The sequence below is a fragment of the Bactrocera oleae genome, chromosome 2 (genome assembly GCF_042242935.1).
Source record: "Bactrocera oleae isolate idBacOlea1 chromosome 2, idBacOlea1, whole genome shotgun sequence".
In the NCBI taxonomy this organism is placed as follows: domain Eukaryota; kingdom Metazoa; phylum Arthropoda; class Insecta; order Diptera; family Tephritidae; genus Bactrocera; species Bactrocera oleae.
In genome coordinates this window covers 7,910,595-7,923,464 of record NC_091536.1, presented here as the reverse complement: position 1 = coordinate 7,923,464, position 12,870 = coordinate 7,910,595, and the positions used below count along the sequence as shown (strand labels likewise).

The following is a 12,870-nucleotide window of genomic DNA, read 5'->3' as shown; positions in this document are numbered from 1 at the left end:
CAAAAAAATTAAAAAAGTTAATTCAATTCAATTAATAAAAATCAAAAAAATAAAAATTGACGAAGTAACTTTACGTCGAAAAAAAATTTGATGATTTTAAATTATACTAGCAAATAAAAAAAACAGAAACTGATTTTATTGAACACAACAAGAAAAATTGTTGAAAATTATTTCAACAAAATGAGTAAAAAGTAACAATAAAGTAAAATAATAAAGAAAAAAGTTTGTGGAAAAATAAAACAGCAACTTTAATAAAAACCTCATAAGAATACACTAAAATAAAAAATTGTGAAGCATAAAAGTTTTTAATATTAAAAATAACAGAGAATAAAAAATTAATAATAATTGCGAAAAATATTTCGAAAATTTAAATTTTTTAAAATTTATTTAGCAAAGTAACGATGTAAAATAACAATTAATTTGAAAAATACAGAAAATGTTTCTGTATCAAAAACTGTTTTAATATAATATATAATAATTATTGAAAATAAATAAATAAATATTTTTGCACTTGCTTTAAGGAATATTAAAAAATTATTTATAAACTTACAATAAACCACAAATAAAGTAAAAACAATTTTTGCAGATAACTTAATTTATATTTATTTAATTAAATTAATTAAAATGTGCAGTGTTATTAAATAAAGTAAACAAAAAGCTTAAATAAAAAAATTTAAATTAAAACAAAAATTTATTTAAAAAGATGTATAAATTACAATTCTTTATATAATTGAATTTTGTGATAGAAATCGTGTAATACGAAGAAAAATATATTTAAAGTAAATTTTAATTAAAACATAAACTAACCTACAAATATCACAAATTAAAAGAAAATAAAAACCGACGAAGACGCAGTTTCAGAACAACAACGCGCGCTTATGCCAAACCACACAATATATTTGCGCTAAGCTAATTTTAAAAGACCAAAGGCACAGAAGAAGAAACAACACAAAACGGTAGTAAAAAAGACACACCCAAGCACACGCTGAACACGCCAAAGAGGCATGATAGTCAATGTAAATTGAAGGCGCGCGTGCGACACCTTCGCCACCACTGATATCTGCGAACGAAACCACACAATTAATCAATGCGTAAGTTAACTGCAGAAAAAAGTGGAAAAATTTCAACAAAGTCTAACGATATGCCGCCCGCCAGTGGGCAATTAAAGCATACACATGTCAATAGAGACGAAACGGAAGTCAACAAGCCAAGCGGCAAGTGAGCGCAGCATACGATAAATGGGCGAGAGTAGATATCTCGTGCAGCGCGCCATACTTACAACAAAGTAGCCGACAAGCAACTCCAACAACAAACAAAATATAGCATGACTTGTGGAAACACCAGCGGCTAGCTTGCATGAATAAACATATACATTTGTATATGTGTGTATGCGCCAATATATGCCTAGCGCACTATCAAAAAGAAAGAAGCAAAAAATCAGTGTATCGACTTATCATCACACAAACACAACCTATCGTGGGAATAATTCAAGAATCGCTGGACTTCGTAACATTTGAACGACGTGTAGCGTATTAAAGTGCCGCATTAGCATTGTGAGAGTGCGCGCATAAATTTAGAGTACAGCGCGGCTGCTCAATGTGCTCAGCGCGCTCTTGAAGCAGAAAATCACGAAAAGTGCTGCATAAAAGCGAAGCAGTTCGCGCTAGAGAGCCCAAGTGATACAACACTTTGTACCTGTTGGGCGCGAGTGTGAGCGCGATCATTGTCACAGCCACCCACTTGTGCGCTCAGCTGTTTGCTATCGCTGCGATCAATAGCGTGGCGCTCGCATTAAATATATGAACAACGCGCCGCTCGCAAATTTGTGCGCTGGGCAATTGGATATATTACATGGCTAGCGCGCGGCGACCGCTCTACAGTTTTGCTTGAAACGTTTTGGAGTGCAGATCGTTGAAGTTGCATAGTGAAGAAATTCGAAAACGGTCAAACGCGAAACATACGACTCGCAAAAGAAAAAACAAATACAATAATTTTTTATTATATTATATGTAAAACTGAATGCTGAGTAAATGTATAATGTGTAAACGGTTAGCAGCGTTCAGTTGAAGCATTAATTTTTGCAAATAATCATTCAAGTGTTACAATATAAAGGCAAACTCATAAACGCCAGCTGCAAGTTGAAAAAAGTTTGCCAAGCAAAAGCCAACGTACAGCCAACTGGAATTGTGAAACAATGAATTTATATATTGTTAAACAAAAAAATGTGTGAAATTGTGTTTAAAAATTCCGCAAACTTGTGGCGTGTGTAGACTACAAAACAAAAAAGAAAGAAAAAACTCAAGCGCTCGCACTAACAATAAGCGCTCGCAACGCAGCAGAAAGCAAAAAGCGCAAAGCAACCAGTAAACTGGTAATAAAGTGAACGCGCCTGTGAATTGTGCACAGATTTGAAAATAAGCGGCAAAGCGCCAGAAGAGATTTTTAGTTAAAGTTGTATAAAATGTCCACGAGCCAACAGTCCAACTGAGGTTGAGTGTGGGGCGCAAAACGTTGAAGAATAAACATAAAATATTAATGTACATAAAAAATATACATATACATATATATGTATAGTTGTGATATAAAAAGTTAAAAATATATATATATTTAAGTCACAGCAGCCAAGGCAGACGCGTACGCGCTAGACAGTGAGAAACTTCAGCATTAACGCGCAAGCGAGATCCAACTTAATATAAATAAGTAATAATTATACAAAAATACTGCAAATCATACAAAAAGTATAGACAGTGACTGTAAGTGCTGAAAAAGTGTGCAATTAAAGTTCGAAATACACACGCGGAGTCGCTAAGCAGAGCAGTCAGCCACAAAGGCCAAATAAACCTTTTACATTTGACAAGAAAAACACAGTGACTAAGCGAAAAGCAGCAAAGCAATAGTGTAGTTGTTGGCGATCAAAAACTTTTCCGCCATAAACATAAGAAAAAATAAAAAAAGTGAAGAAAGAGTAAGGCTCGCGCGCCACTCGATAGATAAAGCAGTTCAAAGGGAGCGACAAGGCGTGAAAAATCGCGAAGCTAAAAACGCGGTGTGCGAAAATACAAAAAAAAAAAAATTGCAGCAAAGTGTGAGGTGGCATTATTTGAAAACAAAAAAAAAACAGTAAAAATTACCATTGAACGTTTTTACCTATTGCTCATAGTGTGTGCCACGCTCCTGCGCGCAGTGCAGGCAAATGCTGACTAAGCGCCAGCAACAATAGAAAAAACAGTTGAAAGGTAAAATTTGCAGTGTTAACTGGTGTAACGCGTAACGTTTTAGAACACCGAACGCGCGTGCGCATTTTTTGTTTAAATAAACAGTTTATTGTTGTTGTCAAAACGTATACAAATGCCGCGTCAGCTGCTTACGCACCTCAGATTTACAACATTAAAGCAAAAGCAACAAAAACAATACAGTGCATTAAAAAATAAAAGTGAACATTTTCTGTGCAGCTGAGTACTAAAGTTCTTAAGAAACCCGTTAGTTTGTTAAATCTCGCAGCGCATGCTAATCAGGTACACCCGCCACTACAACAAATAATGGCCATAGATTTTCTAATACTGGCGCTATTGCTGTTCTCGTTCGTCATCAATTTGCTGGCTTTGGGCGCATTCTGGGTCACGCCTGGTCTGCGTACCACTGCCAATCGTTTCACCATCAATTTGCTGGTGATCAATTTGATCGGTTGTCTTATACTGGCGCCCACATTGTTTCTCAGTCAGGCAACGCGTCGCAGCGCTGGCAAGGATGCTGCAACTAATGCGTCTGTATTGTCACTTGCCGCGACGGCGAGCGATGATCGCATCGAGTTACTCGCAAAACCGGGTAATCGCCAGATGACCATTAAACATAATGGCAAATTGTTGGAGCAAGAGGGCGTTATTGTAAAGCATAATTTGACGAACGCACAGGATGCGCGCACAATTGAAACCATTTACAAGTGCAATTCGACATATTGTCAGGAGTTGACAATCGATGAAGGCACCGATACGATTGTTATCACCGAAATCGAAGAGGCGAATCATCATGCTGAAGTGGCAAGTACAGCGCCTGTTGATGTCGTTGCAGCGCTGCTGCCACGTCCACATATACGCTGCTGGTCCATCGATATGGCGGCCGCTTTGGGCGCGCTTGGCGTGCTGCTTGTCGTTGGCGATACTTGGTGTGCGGTCACTGATCCACTGCGTTATCATACGCGCATATCTAGCTTGAAGACATGGATATTCATTGCGCTCACTTGGGTGGTGGGTTTGATGTTTGGCGCGCTATCTGCCTTTCGTGAAATCGATTTTACCACAAAAACTGTGCTGCACGAGCAGCAAGGCTTTGCGGAATTGAGTTTAAGCTCGGCTAATAGTATTTTTGGCATCAGTTTCGCTTGCGTTTACTTCCTCGTCATTATACTGCTGCCATTCGGCTTCGTTTGTGGCATGTATTGGCGCATATTTAGCGAAGCGCGTGAAAATGGCCTGCGCATGCGACAGAATGGTTCATCGCCGTTGTTGCAAAGTGCGCTCAATTTGACACATCATCAGCAAAGCTCATCACTGCAGTATTCAAATATGTGCGCCCACCGCAACTCCGTCTCATCGGCGTCATCGAATGGCGGTGGCAGCGCCTGTGAACGCGGCGGCTTGCAGATGCAGATTGATCAACGTAAAAGTTCGCCTGTATGTGCGCGTCGCGATTCCGCCGCTAAAGTGCTGCTACCCACTATCTCCGATGATGGTTTGTCAGATGAAGCGGCACAACTCGAATCCGGCGATTACAACGCCGAACCACTAGTGCCGCTTACACAGCAACCCAACTATGCGGATCGTAATCAAAATATCCTGCTGACATTACAAACTGCGAGTGGTGAAATCAAGCGCAATTATTCGGCACGTCAGCTGCCATTGCTCGGCACATCATCACAGGATTTGCTGGAAACGAACAGGTTAGAAGGTGTGCGCCAAGTGCATTCTTCGCCCAATCTACATAAGTACACGCAAGATCCGCTCGATACCAGCTGTTCGCCACACCTGTTAGGTCATGCGCAATTGCATACACATCACGCTGCCAGCACCATCACCACCACTGGCACACGCCAACAACATTTCGTGTCACAGAATGCGCATAATCGCCAGCACTCACATGTGCTGCAAATATCTTGCCTGCCGCATAGCTCACCGAAAGCGCTTAGCTACATGTCAACGCTACGCCATCGCCTATCGAACGCTTCATCGCTCTTCAAGTATCGCGAAGAATCGCGCACTGTGCGCATCAGCATACTAGTGATCATAATGTTCCTGGTTTCGTATTTGCCTTATGGCTTCTTAGTCGTGCTGCAGAGTCGCTTCCGCAGCGCCAACTTCGAACATTCCACACAGCTTGCCATCTTCATGCTGCTACTGGGCAATCTTACATCACCTTTCATATTTGCGTATCGCAATAAACGAGTGCGCCGCGGCGTTAAACGTCTCTTTGGTTTCGAAACAAGTACGCGTGAGCGTTCGCTGCAGCGTCAGAGTAGTTCCTGTGGACGCGGCAGTGGCTTTCTCAATCGTCATTGCGCAGGTACTCGCAACGCCGCCAACATTCGACGCAACATCAGTAAAGTATCAACATATTCATTGAACTCTTGCAAATTTTTAACGCCACAGAATTCGCTCAGCAGCGCCGTTGTGCCATCAGCAACGTCGTCTACAAACCGTCATAGCAGTCCCGCGCGCATACATGGTCTGCGCCCAAACAGCAGCTGCAGCACGATCATCAATTTTTGTGCGCCACCAGCAAAAGAGCAGGCGCTGCCGACGGCACAACAGCTGCAGCAGCAAAAAACAGCAGTAGATGCTACACAAAAGACTGCAAACCAGTCGTGTGACACTCCCACCGCCATCAAAGCTACATACATATTGAATATGAATGGCAATTCGCCGAATGGCACCGCGCGCATTACCGAAGCGCTGCCAGCGGCAAATGGCAAATTCGCACCCAAGCGCAGTCTCTTCAAAATCTTCTTTCAAGGTTCAAAGAATCTGAGCTGCGCTGCAGCGCAATCATGTGCACAAGGCAAAGATGCTGAAGTGGAACCAGCCGACGTATGAGTTGTGCAACAGCAACACAGCCTTGGCAGAAGGCCTAGCGAAAGTGTAAGGTACAGCATCGCCGACAGCGTAGCAGCACAATTGCTTGTGTCAATCAGCAGCTTTGCTATGCTACGTGCCAAGCCGATATTGAGAGGCGCATACAGCGGTCTACGTAACGTAGACACGATTGTGCAGTCCATAAACGGCCGGCAGCTGACAAAGCAGTAATTCGAGTGCTACAGCAGTTCGCAAATGGGCACCGACATAGTTGTCACCACAACGCCAGCAGCAACAACAACAAATGGCAGCGAAGTGGTACGCACATTGCAGTCATACAAACAGCAAACAGTCAGTATTAAGTATATATAATACATATTGTATATATACGTATATGATATATGTTTTTTTGTGCTAATGGACTCTAAATATGCTAGCGGTAGTTTAAAAAAATTCTATTATGAAAGCAATCGCTTTGTTAGTGGGCGTTTAAGCTGCCGCGCGCTCAGCAGCTGTATTTATAGCAACTTTGCATATATATAATACATAGTTGTGCTTGTGTGTATAGATTTGTTTAAAGAAGGTAGCTTTTTTTCTAAAATTAAAAGCTTAAACAGGCCATAAATTAAATTTCAGCGTGAAAAGTGTGTTATAAATTTCGTACAAATTATGTGCAAACAAGAAAGTCCGCTTAATCAGATAACAATATTTTAAATTGAAAAAAAATATTGAAATTATGGAGTACAATATAAGAAATTTTTAGCTAATTTTTGTCTAAACTCTATGCGATGTTTTTAAAAATTGTATGTAATGTGTGCCGAAATTGTATCTAATTTGTTCCAAATTGTGTTAATTTGTATTGAAAATGTATATATTTTGTACCAAATTGTGTTAACGTGTACCGAATTTGTTTCTATTTTGTACCGAATTGTGTTAATTTGTATCGAGATTGTTGTGATTAGTATCTAAAATATTTAAATTTCTAAATAAAAATTTAATTTTGACAAAAATTAAACCCATAGTGTATCCAATTTGTACCTAATTTGTACCGAAATTCGGTAAAAATAACAATGATTTTGCTTATATGCGTAAATAAAATACATACATAGTTTAAAGTAAATTTTGCACTATTTCACTCATTGCTGGTACCGCAAGTGTTCGTATGGTTAACTAGGAAACAAACAACAAGCACAAATTTTATTTGAAACATGAGAAAGGCATTGCTATCAATTTAAACTAATTATTTTTATTTATATACCTGTATTTGTGTGTATTTATTGGCTTATTTCCACAAGTGAAAGTGACCTAAAAAATTGAAAAATGAAAGAATTAGCAAAAATTTATACATATGTACATATATGTATATTTAAATGCATGTGAGCTGGATGCATATACATTTATGAAGAAACAGTAGAATTTATTTGAAAATGTAAATAAAATCACATTGTATATGTAATTTTAAATGGCAAAAACTAAGCAAAAGTCAATACATTTAGTGAGAAAAGAAAAAATTAGCAACTAAAGCTTTTAACTAGCAAAAATTTTTAGAAAAAATATTTAACAAGTGAAAAAGTTAGATGTGTATGTAAAAATATATGTATAAGTGAGACAAAATATAGGTAAATGTGTAACACAGCGTGTCACATACAAGCATAAGTATGTATAAACAGCAGAACATATTTACATACTTACTACTCATGTATATGTTTATACATATATGTACTTATTCATATATACCAAAGACATGCATATTTACATTAGATTAACTTATATATTTACATGTTTTGCTCTACAGTAAATATTTAAAACAGTAGAAGTATAGAAAGAAGAAAAAAATTTAGTTCACGCTAGATTTTCAGATGATTAATTACAATAATAAAACGCTGTTATACAAACTTCAATTGAACGTTTCATTTAATGCAACAACAAAGCTTTAATTACACTAGCAAAGTTCTAATATTCGTAGTTAATTAATATACCTATATGTATAAATAAATAGTATGTACATAGAATTAAATTACATATGTATGTATATATGTTTATATATAGTATAAAACGAACACACACATGCATACAAGCAAAGCAAAGAAACAAAGTAAACAGAATCGAAGTAGAAAGCACTAAATGTTAAGTGTATAAGTTAAAGCAACAAAAACTGTAAGAAAAAAATTAAAACAAATTTTCATGCCATACATTTACACAAATCAATTAAAAATCGAACTCTGCTTGAAATTGAAAATTTGCCTGAAAATTTGAGAGGAATATATACAAAAAAAAACAAGCTTTTTATTTGCTATAATTTTTACTATAAATATGTGCTATAATTTTTGCTTTAATATTTATCGTTATATTTTTAAAAGAGACAATTATGGCTAATTCATAATTGTTGCTATAAATTATTAAAAAAATCTGCTATATATGTTTGCTATAACTTCTGCATTATTTCTTTAACTTTAACATATTGAATTCTTTTTTTTACATTTTTAGCTGCAAATTTTTGCTATAGTTTTTTAATAACTCTTGCTATATTTTTATTGTTGCTATAAATTTAGTAAAATTTTTTGTTTTAAATTTTTACTATAACTTTTGGAATAATTCTTTAACTTTAACTTTGTTAATTTAGTTTTTCATTTTTAGCTACAAATCTTCCTGTACTTTTTTTCTATAAAATTTTCATACAATTTTACAATATTTTTTTTAGTTTTTGATATAAATTAGTTTTTTATTATTCTTGTTGTAAATTTTCGTTTAAAGTTTTGTTATAATTTTTTACATAATTACAAAAATCATTTACAATTATAAGAAATCGTACATAGACTTGTCTACATTGATACACTCCTTACGAAAGAGTATTTCCACTAATTAATATTTTTTGCACACTTAAATACTGTTAAATTTTTTAATCTATTCGCAGTTGACTTATATTAAAAAGTAAATTTTTCTGCTGTACACGCACCCCTATATAAAGTATGTTTATGTTTGTAAATACACAACACTCTTTTTTCTGCGAGCTTCGACTTAACATTCACCTGACGTATTGCAATGCATCTTCAAGTGTGCAAACATTTACATATGTACATATACATATACACTTTTATGTATATATATACATACTTATTTGCGGTGCGACTGAAGTTTTTTAATGTTTAAATAAATAGTGGCGCGTTGCAATGACTTGCAATTGTACAGTGGGCAAGTAATGAGAAAAATTTCTTTAAAAATATAAAAACATCAGTTTAAATATAAAAAAAATTAAATTTGAAAAAGAAAGAAACAAAATATATAAAAAAAACATGTATTAACGTCTTTTAACAAATATATTTTTTATACATTTTTTACATTTTTTTATTTCTCATACCTGATTGGCAAAACCGTACATTTTGAAATTATATATTTTCAATTTTCATTCACGTTTTCATTTCATCAAAATTCTACGTTTTTAAAAATATGTACGTAAAGGCCTAATAATAATCCTGCAATATTTAAACTCAAACAGTATTAAGTGCAGTATAAAATATTCCTATGGAAATATTTCAAAAACTTATATCATTTGCTGAATATTATTTTCAGCTCAAGGCACTTTTCTTTCGAAAAGGGAAACAAAATTCAGTTTCATTTTTTTACCTATATAAAAAAATCGAAGTCTTAGATTTTAACGACATCTTTTTCTAAATTTTTAATCACTACTTGCACACTGTACCCACGCATACTTTATATATATTCATGCTCACACACTAATTAAGTTCTTCACCAACTTTCATGAATGCAAAATTTCGCTAAAGCTTGCGATTTGATTTTCACATTGAAAGTCTAGCCAAAGCACTAAGGGCGATCAATAAATTAATTTATTTTGTTTATAAAGTTTTTTATTTTACAACTGAAATAAATTGCTTATATTTCAACAATTTGTAGACGATTACGATTCATTAAAAAATTACAAAAAATTAAAACAACAAAAAATTAAAAGAACACACGACAAGTATTACTTAATATGCTTTTGTAGACAAGTGTAATTAGTACACATGTCTGTATGTAATTAGCATCAGTGTGAAATAGTCAATTTATTGTTGTGATTACATTTGAATAAGTATCATGAAATATTTATTATTATAATAAATAGTTGCATGCAGAAGGCAAAAATACCTCATTAGTTATATATCTGTATGTACCATATGTGTGTACAAAACCAAAGGCAAAGAAACAAATGGCTATATAAATGACTATATAAAAGCAAGCACACGTCCAACAGCAAAAACAAAAAAAAAAAAAAACGAAACAACAATTATAACTGTCCGCTAGTATTGAACCAAATGAAGCGAAATGTTTAAACTAATGCCGAATGCACATACAAATTATGTATTATAGTAAATGTTCGTTGATGCGTGAAATTAGCGCAAGGCCCAATTAAATATAGAGCACAACAGCCCATAGAAGTTTAGCAAATAATTGCTGAAATTAGTGAAATTTAGTGCAGTAAAGTTATAGTAAACCTGTGAAAAAAAAAATTAAAAGACGCTGAATAGCAGCTGAATTTGTTCGAAATGCGCTGAATGGCAACAAAAACTAACAAAGAAAACTTAAATATACATATAAGAAAAATTTAGTGCTCTATGTAATACAATGTGCTGAATTTGTTTAAAACACGCTGAATGGCAACAAAAACTAAATTTTTCAAATAAAAACAAAAAAATATTTAGTGCTGTTTGAAACAAAATGCGCTGAATACTAGTTTAAACACTAAAATTTTATTTCCTGCACTTGAGTTAATCATAAAAACTTAAGGCTGTATAAAATACCTGCGCTGAATTTGTTTAAACAACGCTGAATGCTAGCAAAAAACATAAAATTTGTCTTAGTTACTTGAACAAAAGCAAAACACAAGCGCTGAATTTTATAAGTAGAATTAAATATGCAAAAAAAATTAAAATTAAACTTTTTAGCAATATAAGCCGTTGCTAAATTATGCCAAGCTGAGCTTTAAACTAAACAAGTGCTAAATATATTTTAATAGCGCTGAATAACGTTTTAAACATTGAACTGCAACACTATGTTTTGCTGATTGGAGTTAAACAAAAAACAAATAATAAAATTCAAACTGCAATAAAAAACGCAAAACTAATAAACAAAAACAAAACATATAAAAATCAAAATAAATTTACAAATATCTCAAGCCATAATTTCAAAACACATATAGCTTTACTAATATACGAATGTTTAAGTTCAATTAACAATTAAGTGCAACACAAAATTTTAGAATATAATTACTATTTTTTTAACAACAAAAACATTTATTATTAAATAACAAAATACAGTTTTATTAGTACTATGTACTCTTCGTTGTATTTTATAATTTTTTCACAATATATATTTTTTTACTAAAGAAATATTAATTATTTCGCTAAATAGATATTAAAACGTTCAGGTATGACTCGAGTAGTGCAAATGTATGAAACGTATATACAAAAATGAAATGTAAAATGAAAAGCCAAATGTGATGTTACAACAATTATTTTTTTTAACACAAATTTACCAACTAATTATTTATAACAATGAACTAGCATAAATATAAAGAGTTTTAAGCAAATCAACTATCTCGATGACTGTCTATGAAATAAATATAAATATTTTTAAGCTAATATAATAATTGTAACATATTGTTGATAACTGAAAGCTTTTTTATTAATAATTTATTTTTCCAAATGGGAAAATGTGTATACAAAACCACAGCCCTAATACCTAATTTAGTGATATTTAATATGTGACAAAACAATGTGTTTAAGCATAAAAAACATTTAATTATAAAAATTATTTATTCTACATACTATACGATGTAAACAAAAATTAAAAAAATCAAAACAAAAAAAACTAAAACTAAAAGAAACACTAAATCTTGAAAAAATAACGGAAATAAAACAAAAAATATTTGATGTGTCTTAAAATAATGTCTTTCACTACAAATTTTGGAGGAGGGGTTTCTTATCGGGGGTTTACTGTCGAATTACTACAAATAGGGAAGTTGTTTCAGAATGGTTGAACATTTTATGAAAATCGTAAGTATGAATCTGCCGACTAAGTACAATATAAGTATAATAATTTCATATGTAGATATAATATATTAGACCAAGTACGGAGAAGTTGTTACCAAACAATGAGTAACGGATAATATCGATGAACTTTTATAACAATTACACAAACCAAATGACGTGTTAGAATAGAACAGAAAGCTATTGAGGTATGCACTGCGACCTATGGTCTATTGTGCCCTACCCTTTTTCACAAGGACTCACTTAGACTCAGTATTTATATATTATATATATGAAGGTGCTATAATTCAATGATCGTGGTAGTTACTAGAGAGTCGATGCGTCCCTTCTAGGGCAGAGAGATCCCAGGGCCTTATTCTTGCATCTACAGATTGCTACGCGATCAAGAAGCAGTTGCTCTTGAGTTTCAGGTTCCATATCACAATATCTACACATTGCAGTTGAGACTAAGCCTATATTATATAGTTGTATTTTAAATCTGCAATGACCGATGTAGATTGAGGCGAGAAACTTGAATTTGTTCCTAGGCAGGTTAATTGTTTGTTTGAGCCTCTTGAGGTTGCAACTTCCCAGCAGCAATTTTGCTTGGCGCCACCCATTCGTTTGCTGTCAATTCATATCTCTCTCTGCCCTTTCCTTTGTATATGAACTACTTCATAGAAGGATTCTGGTCGCGGCGGCTTGATAGCCGCTGCAAAACAGGCAAGAGCATCAGCCATCTCATTCTTTCACTTCAAATCTATACCTTTGTGTCCCGGTAT

The 12,870-nt window shown here is 34.0% G+C and overlaps 1 protein-coding gene across 1 annotated transcript; it reads left to right on the top strand.

Annotated features, from left to right (window-relative positions):
* The first annotated feature begins 713 nt into the window (after nucleotides 1–713).
* Nucleotides 714–12,007, top strand: LOC106614375 (uncharacterized). Its single transcript, XM_014230097.3, has one exon. It carries the CDS (start codon nucleotides 3,540–3,542, stop codon nucleotides 6,084–6,086), a length of 2,547 nt encoding a protein of 848 aa, XP_014085572.2. The 5' UTR covers nucleotides 714–3,539; the 3' UTR covers nucleotides 6,087–12,007.
* The last annotated feature ends 863 nt before the right edge of the window (nucleotides 12,008–12,870 follow it).